General features: G+C 41.4%; 1 protein-coding gene across 5 annotated transcripts in view; it reads right to left on the reverse strand.

Moving 5' to 3' along the window:
• Positions 1 to 12,435, reverse strand: part of crebbpa (CREB binding lysine acetyltransferase a) — a 44,796-nt gene that overhangs the window by 13,048 nt on the left and 19,313 nt on the right. For 4 of the 5 annotated variants that reach the window (XM_087841922.1, XM_087841919.1, XM_087841918.1 and 1 more), the window contains exons 3-13: positions 8,678 to 8,854; positions 8,226 to 8,496; positions 4,738 to 4,851; positions 3,221 to 3,490; positions 3,009 to 3,108; positions 2,688 to 2,825; positions 2,423 to 2,540; positions 2,074 to 2,245; positions 950 to 1,012; positions 639 to 760; positions 264 to 476 (exon numbers count right to left, since the gene is read on the reverse strand). In XM_087841922.1, the coding sequence (XP_087698048.1) occupies positions 264 to 476; positions 639 to 760; positions 950 to 1,012; positions 2,074 to 2,245; positions 2,423 to 2,540; positions 2,688 to 2,825; positions 3,009 to 3,108; positions 3,221 to 3,490; positions 4,738 to 4,851; positions 8,226 to 8,496; positions 8,678 to 8,854 (1,758 nt within the window). The remainder of the gene's footprint in view (positions 1 to 263; positions 477 to 638; positions 761 to 949; positions 1,013 to 2,073; positions 2,246 to 2,422; positions 2,541 to 2,687; positions 2,826 to 3,008; positions 3,109 to 3,220; positions 3,491 to 4,737; positions 4,852 to 8,225; positions 8,497 to 8,677; positions 8,855 to 12,435) is intronic. The other variant, XM_087841920.1, reaches the window with a different exon arrangement.

Below are 12,435 nucleotides of genomic sequence, written 5' to 3' on the forward strand. Positions count from 1 at the left end.
GACAAGCAGACAAACATACAGTCATACGGTCAAACAGACGAACACAACATAGCACACAATTTGGGGTTTAGAAAGCACCTTGTGATTGGTAAAAACAATTTAAGAGTAATTAGTGTGTTGTATGAATGGTTGAAGTCATTTGAGTTTAGTTCTTCAGCAACTAGTTGCAATTAAGCGAACTCTGAACAACTGTACAGAAATCAGCCAATCCAAATCCATTATGCGGCTCAGGTAACTACAGCTCCACCTCCTTCATGTCTCACCTGAGTGACAGCAGCCTGTGCCTGTGGCTGACCCATGCCTGGCACCACTGTGACATTCATTGCACCCGTTGCAGCAGCTGGAGCAGATCCTGGAGGAAACTGGTTCTGAGGCAAAAACTGACCCTGGTTGGCAGTCTGACCCACCATGTTTCCTCCACTGTGTCCAGTCATCATGCCCTGGGCCTGGGGCATCCTCGAGGGAGACATTCCCATCTACGAGGCAGGAAAGAAGATATTACTAGGTGCAGTAATCTTATTTGTACACCCAAGTTAGCTTATGAATTCCTTGAGAGTGTGTAACTGGGTGCCAGCTCATGTTACACGCCTGCCCCATGTGTGGGTGTGATTTTTGTGGCCCCTGGTCTGCCCCCTTACCGCTGGGACTGAGTTTATGTTCATCTGTTGAGGGTGATTCATGGGTGAGGCAGCACGGGGTCCCATTGTTGCTTGAGACATCTGGGCATTGGGTAGAGTCATGTGGTTGAACTGGTTGATTCCTGTACAGATGAGTAAATCAGACACTTTAGAAATTGGCACAACAAATATGAATAAAAAAATATGACCCAAAGCCAAGCTGGTAGAGGGAGATGTTTTCCTGATTTAGTTCAATTGTAACTTCCCCATTCTTCTTCTTGCCTCTCTTTTTGTGCACTCTGAAACTCCCATATGTATTATTAAAAATGTACCTTGTGAAGCCTGCATGCGACTCATGATCTGATTTGGCATGTTGGGAAGAGGAATAGGTCCATCTGGAAAAACAAAACAAAACAAACTTGTACAGTTAAAAGAAAACAACAATAACAATTAAAAATAAATACATTGCAACATCAGAGACAGATGCTGCTGTGGATAGGCTGCTCACTGAGCTCAGCTCATATATCCATTTTCAATTTTAGACTGGGGGGGGAAACGACCTTTTGAAAGTGATTAGACCTGTTAAAGCACATATATAATAGGTAGGGCTGTGCGGTATGACCAAAATCTCATATCCTGATATAAAACATCTATCGTCCGATAACGATATAAATCACAAAAATTAACATTTTCTGTAAATTCTGTCAATCTCGGGCAGCTGAAGTGTTTCCAGCTGGGCGTCGTGTATCTGGAGTCGAGTGTTTTACCAATGCATGAAACTACACATTTTTAGACAAAGGTTGTAACGGCCGCCGTTTTCTTTGTGAGTATTTATTACACGGCGTGCTGCAGGGAAAAGCCTGTTCTAACGTTTGAGTGTAAGGTTTATTTTTTTAGCACCTGACGGCTCTTTTTTGCTTCTCATCGGTAAATACTCTGCATTCTCTTTCACGCGATTCAGTTTATTTTGAAAAGTCTCAACAGGATCTTGAGCTTTATTGTGAAAGGTTTATGTGGAAAATAAACAAGCGGACACGTGATGGTTTTACCATCGTTGTTGCTAACGACAACGCATAAAAACAGGTGCTTTTCCGTTCGTAGTGTGGTTATATTAAATAAGGGAAAGAGTGAACTTTAAGAAATTAATATAGCCACTACAGTGACCATCAAAACGATGAAAAAATATTGCTGTATACAGTTTATTTTGCAACACCACGAAACAAACGATAGCGTAAAATGAAACGATAGACGTTTTTATATCGCCATCCGATATATATCGCTATATCGAACAGCCCTAATAATAGGGCAATATGGATAAAGCCTCTGGGCATACAAACATTACTAAAAGTACAATTTATAATTCTGCCATAAGCCTTTCAAACCCTAAGTGGGTAATAAATCAATTTGAAAACAATGTGATTTTACCCAAAACATGTTCATATAATCTTAAACTTACTCTGTGGTCGTGGGCCCAAGGCATTGGGCTGGGCTAGGACTGGTTGCTGGGTTCCCTGGGCAGCCAGAGGTGCCTGGTTGATGATCTGTTTCTGAAGCCTTGAACGCCTCTTCTCCTCCAACTCTTTTTGGATTTTGTATATTTTCTCAGCCAAGAAGTGATAGTACTCGTCCTAAAAGGAAGAAGGTTGGAGGGATGAAGAAAGGCAATATGAAACATTGAGGGAAAAGGCATGTTCTGTGAAATTTTGAACTATGGTAAAAGCCTTTGAAAAGCGTTTCATGTTGAATGCGCCAAGTTGAGCAATTCAAGTCAGTCCCTGGCTGATGCGGTTTTTCAGGATACTTACCCGGCTGTTAGCTGACTCATACATATCACCTTCCACCTTTCTGGCGTAGGCCACTAAGTTCTCCATTCGTCTGTCCTTCAAAGCTGCCGGATCAGGGGTAGGGAATATGGCTTGTACTCTGTTGCAGGAAAGCACAAGATAAGCAAATAGAACTTCTGATAACTTCTACTTAATTTCAAACCATTGCCTTAAATATCCAGCCTTTCAAACAAAATCAAAAGGAGACTAACAGGTAAGGATCTCTCCAGCAGAGCTATACACTTACAGTTTGTGTACGAGGTGATTGCGCAAGTCCTGAGTGACGTGCTCATGCCAGGCTTTCCTGGAGCCTGTGGCAGAGACAGGTGCTGCTGTGGGTAGGCTGCTCATTGAGCCCACAGCTGACCCGTCTGACAGCAGCTGACTGCAGGTGCAGATGGAGAAAATTTAGAAATCCTACATCCATGGATATCTATTCCTGTGGTTCCTCAATTTAAAAATATATATCATTTAAAAAGAAACCTTAAAAAAACCCAAACAAACAGGGCAACAAGTATTTTTAATAAATGGAATGTAATTATTCTTATTATACTTGACAGAGACTGACTTGTTAGTGTTGAGTGCGTTGGGAAGGGAGTCTGTGTGCAGGTTTGTCTGTTCTGAAGTGGGCACACCCATTGCTGCATTTCCAAGAGCCATCTGGTTACCTGTGAATGCAGAATACAGTGAGCAAAGGGCACTCTCTTGATTTAAAAATCAAACTCAGTGAATAAAATATGGGTATGAACTGTCATTTTTAAGCATAACAAATTAATTTACCAAGTGCACTGATGGGTCTCATCTGCTGTGGAAGTTGTTGTTGAGCCTGGGTGTTCGGTGCACCTGCTGTCTGTCCTGCGCCTGGAGCCTGCTGGGTTGGAGCCTGTCCAGTGGCCTGACTGCTGTAGGGCAGCCCAAGTGCCGCATAAGCTCTCTGCATTGAGCTGGGGTCTATGGGGGCTGAGGTACTAATGGTGGGAGTACTAGGCTGGCCCACGCCTACAGAAGACATGGAGTTCTGGAGGCCTGTATTCGGGGAGCTTAGCATGGCTGGGGAGAGATATCAAAAAGTCAGCCCACAACAGCCACATGACATCATATTGTTTTATATTGGTAACAACCTGCAAACTGTCTCTACACTAATACTGCAACAAGTCTGTACACAAAATGCACATGTGAATACTACTAGCCAAGTGACAAAGACATGAATAGAAACATTTTTTTAATATAGAAATAATTCAAATGCAGTCATCTTTTTAAAAAGATAAAAACAAAAACACATACATCTGCATGCTTTGACTTCGGGCAAGATTAAGTCACAACACGGCAGCATGATACAATCAGAACACTAGTGTAAGGCTAAATGCTTTAAAAAGCCAGGGAGTGAATAAATGTATAAATCCCTTTAAGGGGAAGAGTATTTGCATATTTTTCCGGGTTCAGGTGTTGGTTGGGCTAAAAGACCAAAAAACATCTCTTAGTATGTGCAAAGACTCAAATCAAATGAGGCAGAACAAAGAAAAACTACACCGTCTGCATTGGCAGGAGCACAAGCCCCAACATCATGTTTTTTAACATGCAAGCCAAACTGGGCAAGACTAAGACTAAAATGCTTTAAGTGTTGAAATATGAGGGGCCAAAATAAAATAAATCCAAGTAATCTAGGCAGAAGAATGAGATGATAGGACCTAAAATACAGCAAACCAGCCAGAAGATAGCAGGTACATGAGAGAATCAACACTAAACAGGAACAACAGAAGCTTCCAGTATGTGTTGGAAAGAGCGTCAAACTCAGCTCTGTTCTGGTAGAGAGAAGAAGTAAATAACCCAACAGCCAATTGCTCTGTCGGACTCCATGAGCACACGCTCTCTGTATCCTCTCTCACCCTCGATCACACTGCTATACCTCCTGTGTGTCAGATTACAAGCCCAGCAGGACCACACTCTTATTCGCTGAGTGCTTTTAGTCATCACAGAGAAGCAAAGGCCTAGAAATAAATAGCCTGACTGACTCTGAATGCCAAGATATACATAATTCCAACACACACATTCCTGACTTTCGAAAGCGAGCCTTTCTAAAAACTACTACTGTGACCATTACAGCTCAATATACCAATCCTGTAATGACTGAGATACAAATTGAGGCCGTTGACAGAAAGCTCACCAGGTTTCAACATCTTGCTTACCAAAAACAATCTCTGAAAACAATTTCAGCCTAGTTTTTGATTTCTGCAGATATAAGTGTCCTGACAATGCTTGGGCGACAGTGGGCCAGAGATCGCTACTTAGCTACTTACGCTGTTGGGTGCGCTTGTCGCTGGCATTCTTCAGCGGCAGGCAGACGGGACAGTCGTGTCGAGTGCAATTTTTCCAGTGGGAGATGATCTGTCTGGACGACGCACAGTGAGCCACTGCAAGAAAAGAAGACGAGAGAGGAACAAGGTTGAAAACTGTGATACCATCTGTCATATTTGGTCACATCCAACCTGACTAACTTGAACTCATTATGGTTGTTGCATTTATTCCAGTAAGACGACATTAAATTAAATTTCATTTTATTCCACACTAGTCAACCTGTAACCAACATCGTTTCTTCCCTCCTCCTTTTTTATGTTTACCAAGAATCCCCAGCTGCAGTTTTTACTTCATCTGAATAACATCTATCACAGACAAGGCACTTGTGGTAGATTACATCACTTCAAAAGACCCAGGTTGAACAATTCACACCGGACGTTCTTGATGGATCATTGATTTAACATATGATTCACAGTTGTTACTGGGTTCTGTAATGTACTGGCTAATTGCACATCTAACCTCAAGCTTGCCTCTTTTGGGAAAGTCTTTTTTTTCTTCCTCAAACTGCATAACAACTGGTCATAAGAAAATTCTACACAGAACACTAACACACAAAAACTTGTTTACACTCTTGTTTTCTTGTCCTCTGAGAAAAAAAAGAAGAAAATTACAACATACTGACACAGTAAATGAGAGACACTGGAGAACAGTCCAAGAAGTTAGCTCACCATTTCAGCCCACTGCAGTAATTTTCCCCTCTTGAAAGGCTGCTGGTTGAGCCTAGTGGAGAGGGGACCTACACTGCATTTCCTAATGGGAAACTGAACAAACCGGGGTACTTCATTTCATCTCTGGCCAGGCTAATGTAGTAGGAGCTAATCTGACAAGAAATCACAACCTGGCGCTTGCTTGCTCCTTGGCACTAAGTAAATGCTGGTCCACATTAAACTGCTACATGGATTCAAGGGCTAGGCAGAAATTAACATAATTATGTTTTATTATTTTTGTAAGAAAGCCAAAAGAGCTGGCGAAGACTCAAAGTACTGCTATCATACTGGTATCTTTTTATAAATTCAGTATGCAAAGAAAGGCTCTCATATTTAAGTCCACTGCCAATCCAAGCACGACTCACACTGCTCACACTATAGACTCTGGGGTTTCTCACTCGAGAATAAACGGAGCCAACAGACTTCAGATAAATCTATAACGTTAGTGATAACTGTGTGTCGGGGAACAAAATCTCACTACACAGTTATTTCAGTGGTGCTGAGAGGCAAGGATCCAAACCAAGAGGAAATGAGCTGGTATGGAGAGAGCAGACACAGACTCCTTTACACTTAACACACCTTGGCCCCTTGAGTGTTTGGCTTGCAATTGAACTTGAGCATTCAAGCCCAAAAGCAGTGCAAAGGGCGCAGAGCCAAATTTAAATGAGAGTAGCTTTGGGGGAATTTTTCATGGTAGGAATGCTGGGGCCGACACAGAAAGGAGCAGACAGAAACAAACAAGGAAAAATTCACCAACGGAGTGAAATCAACTTTTGGAAGGAGCAGGAGCAGACTTAGTCACAAACAACGATAAGTGTGGGAGTTTCCCTTGTGCAAAGTCTGGTTAAGATAAATAGACCTGCAGCAACCATCAAACTTGCATATGATAAAAATGGACTTAAATTGGACTTTAAAACTAATATATCATCTATGAATAACAAAAAGCAAACAAACAAACAAAAAAAACCCCCCCACACAATAGAGATATATGAAAATACTTATGAAGATATATTGAGTTAGGAGATGTTGTTACTGTTTTTTCCCCTGTGTTGCAAATTTGCTAAATTGATAAAGCTGACACGTCCATTAGTTTATCTCAAATAACCCAATCACAAAATATACATTTCAAACATATACAGAACAAAGAGGAAAAAACCTAACCTGTAGGCGATTGTAGAATTTTTAAAATTCTAAAGTACCTGAGGCAAAAGGGGACAGGGTTGAGAAGCTCAATTTTATGTTCATGATCCAACAAATAGAGAGGACAAAAAACAAAACATCAAGTTCAGTGTCTCTCTTTAAAAATGACGGAGAGGCATGAACCATAAAACCTTTGGGTGTCTCTAGAAGCACACTAGCTTCAGAAACCATGAGATGCATGAAGGCAGGAATTTCTGAATTTCTAAATTTGGACAAAACAAGAACGGCTTTGGTAACCAAAAACCCACTTCTACAGTTCCATTCACCTTTCAGCACAACAATAACCCAAAGCATACTGCCAAGATGCAGCTGGAGTAGCTTTGGGACAATTCTGTGAGTGTTCTTAGTTTAACTGCCAAGATCAAGGTGCACAGAGCTTGTGGAAACTTGGCCAAGAAGGATGTTCAAAGAAGCAGTTCCTACCAAGGGGCTCCTACATGGAGATTTATACATCTGAAAATGTTTGTGAATGAAATCCAATTTTAAATTTATTCCATGAATCTAATCGCAGTTTCAGGATGATGACAGAAAGGCATACTTCTACCAAAAATAGCAACACAGATGGCCACAATATGAGAATAAATGGAAAGAAAGCTGCTGCTAAAAAAACGTTAATCCCAAATGCATGCTCAAATGTCAGCAGTTTTCTTCTTGAGGCAGTTACTGATCAGGTTTGTGTGTAAAATAAGTAGAATTATCACTGTGTTTGTATGTTCTCCCCGGGTACTCTGTCTTCCTCCCACAGTCCAAAGACATGCAATTTGTGAGGTTAGGTTAATTATTGATTCTAAATTGCCCATATGTGTGAATCGTCTGTCTCTATGCGTTAGCCCTGTGACAAATTGGCGACCTGTCCAGGCTGTAGCCTGTCTCTCGCCCTATGACAGCTGGGATAGGCTCCAGCCCTCCCTGCGACCCTGATAAGGATAAGAGAAAGCACGGTGATCCGTCCAATCTATTCAAGAAACTATTTTTCCTTCTGAAATGGTAACACAGCAACTGAATCTGCAAATTCAGCTGTCAACACAACGCAACCTGAATTAAATAAACCTTAGATCCAGTTACCAATATTGGATCTTAGCAAAGAAATCTCACCCAGTGCAGATTCTTTCCCTGGGGAAAGTCCAGTCTATGTAGCTCAAATTCCTGTGGCTTAAAAAAGTGATGTTATGATGTTTTAATTTCTAGCTTGTATGTTGTTTTGTCATTTGTTTTGCTACTCTTATGGGTAGGAGCGGTAAAAACAAGTTAATACTAAATAGATACAGTTATAGATTAAATAGACCATGTTTTTTTGTTAAGGGCAGTAGAGGCCTTAAAAAATGCAAAATAAACTAATAAAATAAAACAATTTTTTTGTTAAAAGCAGCTTGAATAAAAAGCTGCAGGTGTTTACTAAGAGCTAAGCTATTTTTGTTCTGACCCTTTAATGTCTCAGTGTAAAAAGGGGTCGACTTCCATGAACTGTCCATCTGGAAATTATCGTTCATTTCCTTCACTTCATTTCAAATGCTTCTACTCACCCTGGCAGGATTTGCCAGCCTGGCAGTGCGTCATGTGATTAAGGACGTTCTTCATAGTGCGGCAGTGAGGCAGGGCGCAGGCCCTCACTTCCCCATTAGCCTGTTCTCGTCGCTGGCACTTATGTGCGTGGAGCAGCAGGACCAGCTGCTGCTGGATCAGCTTGCGCTTCTCAGGGTCGGCTGTGGGGCCTGCCGAAGGCACTGCCACACCTCCGCCGCCGGCCAGCGGGAGCATCGCTGCCTGCTGCTGAGGCGGCTGCTGCTGGAGCTGCTGCACGCATGAAACAGGCAGACAAATGTCAAAGTTGTGATTAGTTATCAGCAATTCAACAGTGTGACTCAGAAATGGTGCCAAAAAGGAGATCATTTATTTGTAAATGGTATTTATAAAGAAAAACAAAAATAAATGTTTTGTGTACAGTAATATCTGAATATGTCTAAAAAGTACTGACCATGTTTGGCACGCTAGTAACAGCAGCTCCTTTGAGCTCATTAGGGAAGGGTGGCAGGCTGTTGGCAAGGGCAGACTTGTTCTGGAGCTGCTGCTGAGGGTTTAGCTGCTGGCCAGGTCCTGTAGCTCCCTGACCATAGGACTGCGCCCCGAACGGACCATTACTACCCAGGCCCATCTGAAAATACGGACAAATGACCAATAAGTCAGCACAGTAATTGAGCAGTGTTGTTAGCTGCGGGGGAAAAACCCCCAAAACAAAACCGCTTACAGTCCAGAATCCTGAAGGAACAGACAGATTGATTAAAGCATTCACAAGTTTAAAACATTTGATTTAATGTGATTAAATGTTTACCTGAGGGATTATGTTAGTTCCTCGTTTACAGCCTTAACATGCCAAGAAAAGGTTCTGCCTCAATTTCAATGCCAATTTGTCATTACAAGACCCCCTCTGCCAAGACAAGCACTTGCGTAGCTGCGCCAGGATAATTGTGCCTGGTCCTGTTCTAAGCAGCACAGTGATGCTCTGGCATCCTGTCAACTCAGCATGACACAAGCTATTGCCAGGAAAGACTTCTTGACTACATAGTCATTTTTCCTCCAGCTCCCTTCTTTACTTAAGCTAGTTAGTAGAGATGACACAACTGAAAACTTTACTAACAATGCAGCAATTAACATGAGCCACCAGAAAAATGCTCTTCTACTCTGGCTTTTTTCTTTAATTGGCCATTACAACAGGTAATTAATCATAAATTGTGTTCTCAAGATCCTTTTGGGTTGTAGGAGAAATTGTTACTAAGTTTTATTAAGAAAAGCTTGTATAATAACAAATCTGCACAAATTGTCAGGAACACAATTTATCTTAAGAGATTATGACCCAGTTTCGCAGTCTCACATATGCGACTCTTATCACATATGTGGGTGGGGTTGTGCACCTGTTATTTAAACTGGAGGTGTTCCTGTCAACTAATTTCCCTCAACAACTAAAACAAAACAATGCCACAGTCTAAAGGGCATGGTTAAGCACCATTTGAAATTGTGAAATTGTGTGTTTGATGCCACACATTTCCATCAGTGTGCCCAATGGCAGCTTGTGTTAACGCCAACATATTTCACCTGCAGGTTAACATCCACACACCCTTGGAGAAGGTGGTTACGTGCCACTTTAACTCCACAAACAGTCATTCCTCTTCCAAGCTTGCACAGGTTTTTAAGCACAGACAGTATAAAGGATGGACACTGCCGCTCTGACGCCACCTATTGGTTTTGGACTCTACATTCCCAACTTTTGATGTGATACGGCATATTTGTTTTTCAAGCCTAAAAATACCATATATCATACAACAAGCAATAATTTTAAGCAGATTAACCATTAAAAATTCTCCAAATGCTAGTAATAGCTCCAGCTTCCTATTTGGAACAAACATCCAACAATGCAGCCAACTCCACTATCCAAGCGTTTGAATTGTACAAAAACTTCAGCTGACTCAGAGCCGTTAGGAGGAAAAAAAACCTTCATAGATGCCAAAACTTAGCTTGTACCAGACTGTAAATACACTTTTGAGTTTTTCCTTTCCAGTCACCTTTCTCACTCACTATGTGTTAACAGACTTCTCTGTATTGAATCGTATCTGTTATTAATCTCTGTCTCTCTTCCACAGCATGTCTTTTATCCTGTCTTCCTTCTCTCACCCCAACCGGTCGCAGCAGATGGCCGCCCCTCCCTGGGCCTGGTTCTGCCGGAGGTTTCTTCCTGTTAAAAGGGAGTTTTTCCTTCCCACTGTCGCCAAAGTGCTTGCTCATAGGGGGTCATATGATTGTTGGGCTTTTCTCTGTATCTATGAAGCGCCTTGAGGCGACATTTGTTGTGATTTGGCGCTATATAAATAAAATTGAATTGAATTGAATTGAACTTTTTTTAATGCTGTAATATTGTGCATTTTAACATAGGAGTCTAAGGGGGTTATCTTGCTTTTGGAGCCAGTCTCAAATGGTTACAAGAGAAACTGCAGTTTTTGACACTTCCATACTGCCATTATTTTACACTCCAGAGATTGCTCTGTGGTTTTTCGGATTGTCTCACATTCCTTGTTTACAACTTCCCATCACAGAGACAGAGTTGCTGCCATTTACTGTCTGTGTAACATCTTAAAAGGCATCCAAACAGGAAAACATTCTGGTTACAGCAACTGAAATGTTAATGACATTAACCCTTTAAAACCGGTAGGAGCGGGCACGCTCTGTTTTGCGTAACTATTTTTAAATCCCGGTAGCTCTGCAACCACGTGAGCTAGCGCAATAATTTTTTTTGCATATGAAACCGGAGGAGTTGTACTTACATCTTATGCCATCAGCTTGTCCTAAGTCACAGTTTCCTTCCACATATAGCTTTGCAAAAACTGCATAAAAAGCGCTTGCAGCAACAAAAACATAATATTCCAGAAACACGCTTTGCCGATCCGATCAGCTGTTTGTAACACTTCCTACATTGGATTAGACGGCAGCGCGAACTATCGCATGTCCGCCATGACCTGCCCGAAACCGGAAGTGACGTCATTTTCGCGGAAATGTAGTTTTTTACGGTCCGGGCTTCAATGAGCCTATACTGGTGTTTTTAAAAGTTATATTTGACTTTATGACTTTCTGTATCGTTTCTGGGATGCTTAGGACTCATATTGCACTGCTGGAAATAGTTTATTTTGATGCATATGCTGCTTTTTTGCAAATTTGCACTATAATATTTATTTTCGTTTTTCCTGCAGTGTATAAAAATTGGTGTATTTCAAAAATAAAACTATGAAGGCACTCAAAATAAATTTCCTGTGGTGGGAAACTATTTTGTTCAACTTTTTTGTATTTACAGTTTTGAGGGATAAGCCTCTTAAATTTCTCTAACTAGAAATATATGTTAAAAAAACAAAAACGATTTTAAATTTTTTTGTAGTTTATTGCACTTTTTTGCAATTTATGTAATCACTATGCACTTAATTCCTACATATTATTAAAATCTAGGCTGTAATGGTTGTATTGATGTATAGCAACTTGAAATGCTCCCAAAAATGGCACTACAGCATGTAAAAATATAATATACAGTGGGGCAAAAAAGTATTTAGTCAGCCACCGATTGTGCAAGTTCCCCCACGTAAAATGATGACAGAGGTCAGTAATTTGCACCAGAGGTACACTTCAACTGTGAGAGACAGAATGTGAAAAAAAAATCCATGAATTCACATGGTAGGATTTTTAAAGAATTTATTCGTAAATCAGGGTGGAAAATAAGTATTTGGTCACCTCAAACAAGGAAAATCCCTGGCTCTCACAGACCTGTAACGTCTTCTGTAAGAAGCTTTTCTGTCCCCCACTCGTTACCTGTATGAATGGCACCTGTTTGACCTCATCATCTGTATAAAAGACACCTGTCCACAGCCTCAACCAGTCAGACTCCAAACTCCGCCATGGCCAAGACCAAAGAGCTTTCGAAGGACACCAGGAAAAGAATTGTAGACCTGCACCAGACTGGGAAGAGTGAATCTACAGTAGGCAAGCAGCTTGGTGCGAAAAAATCAACTGTGGGAGCAATCATCAGAAAATGGAAGACATACAAGACCACTGATAATCTCCCTCGATCTGGGGCTCCACGCAAGATCTCATCCCGTGGGGTCAAAATGATCATGAGAACGGTGAGCAAAGATCCCAGAACCACACGGGGGGACCTGGTGAATGACCTGCAGAGAGCTGGGACCAAAGTAACAAAGGTCA

The sequence above is a fragment of the Neolamprologus brichardi genome, chromosome 6 (genome assembly GCF_056152115.1).
Source record: "Neolamprologus brichardi isolate AB-2024 chromosome 6, ASM5615211v1, whole genome shotgun sequence".
Taxonomy (NCBI): domain Eukaryota; kingdom Metazoa; phylum Chordata; class Actinopteri; order Cichliformes; family Cichlidae; genus Neolamprologus; species Neolamprologus brichardi.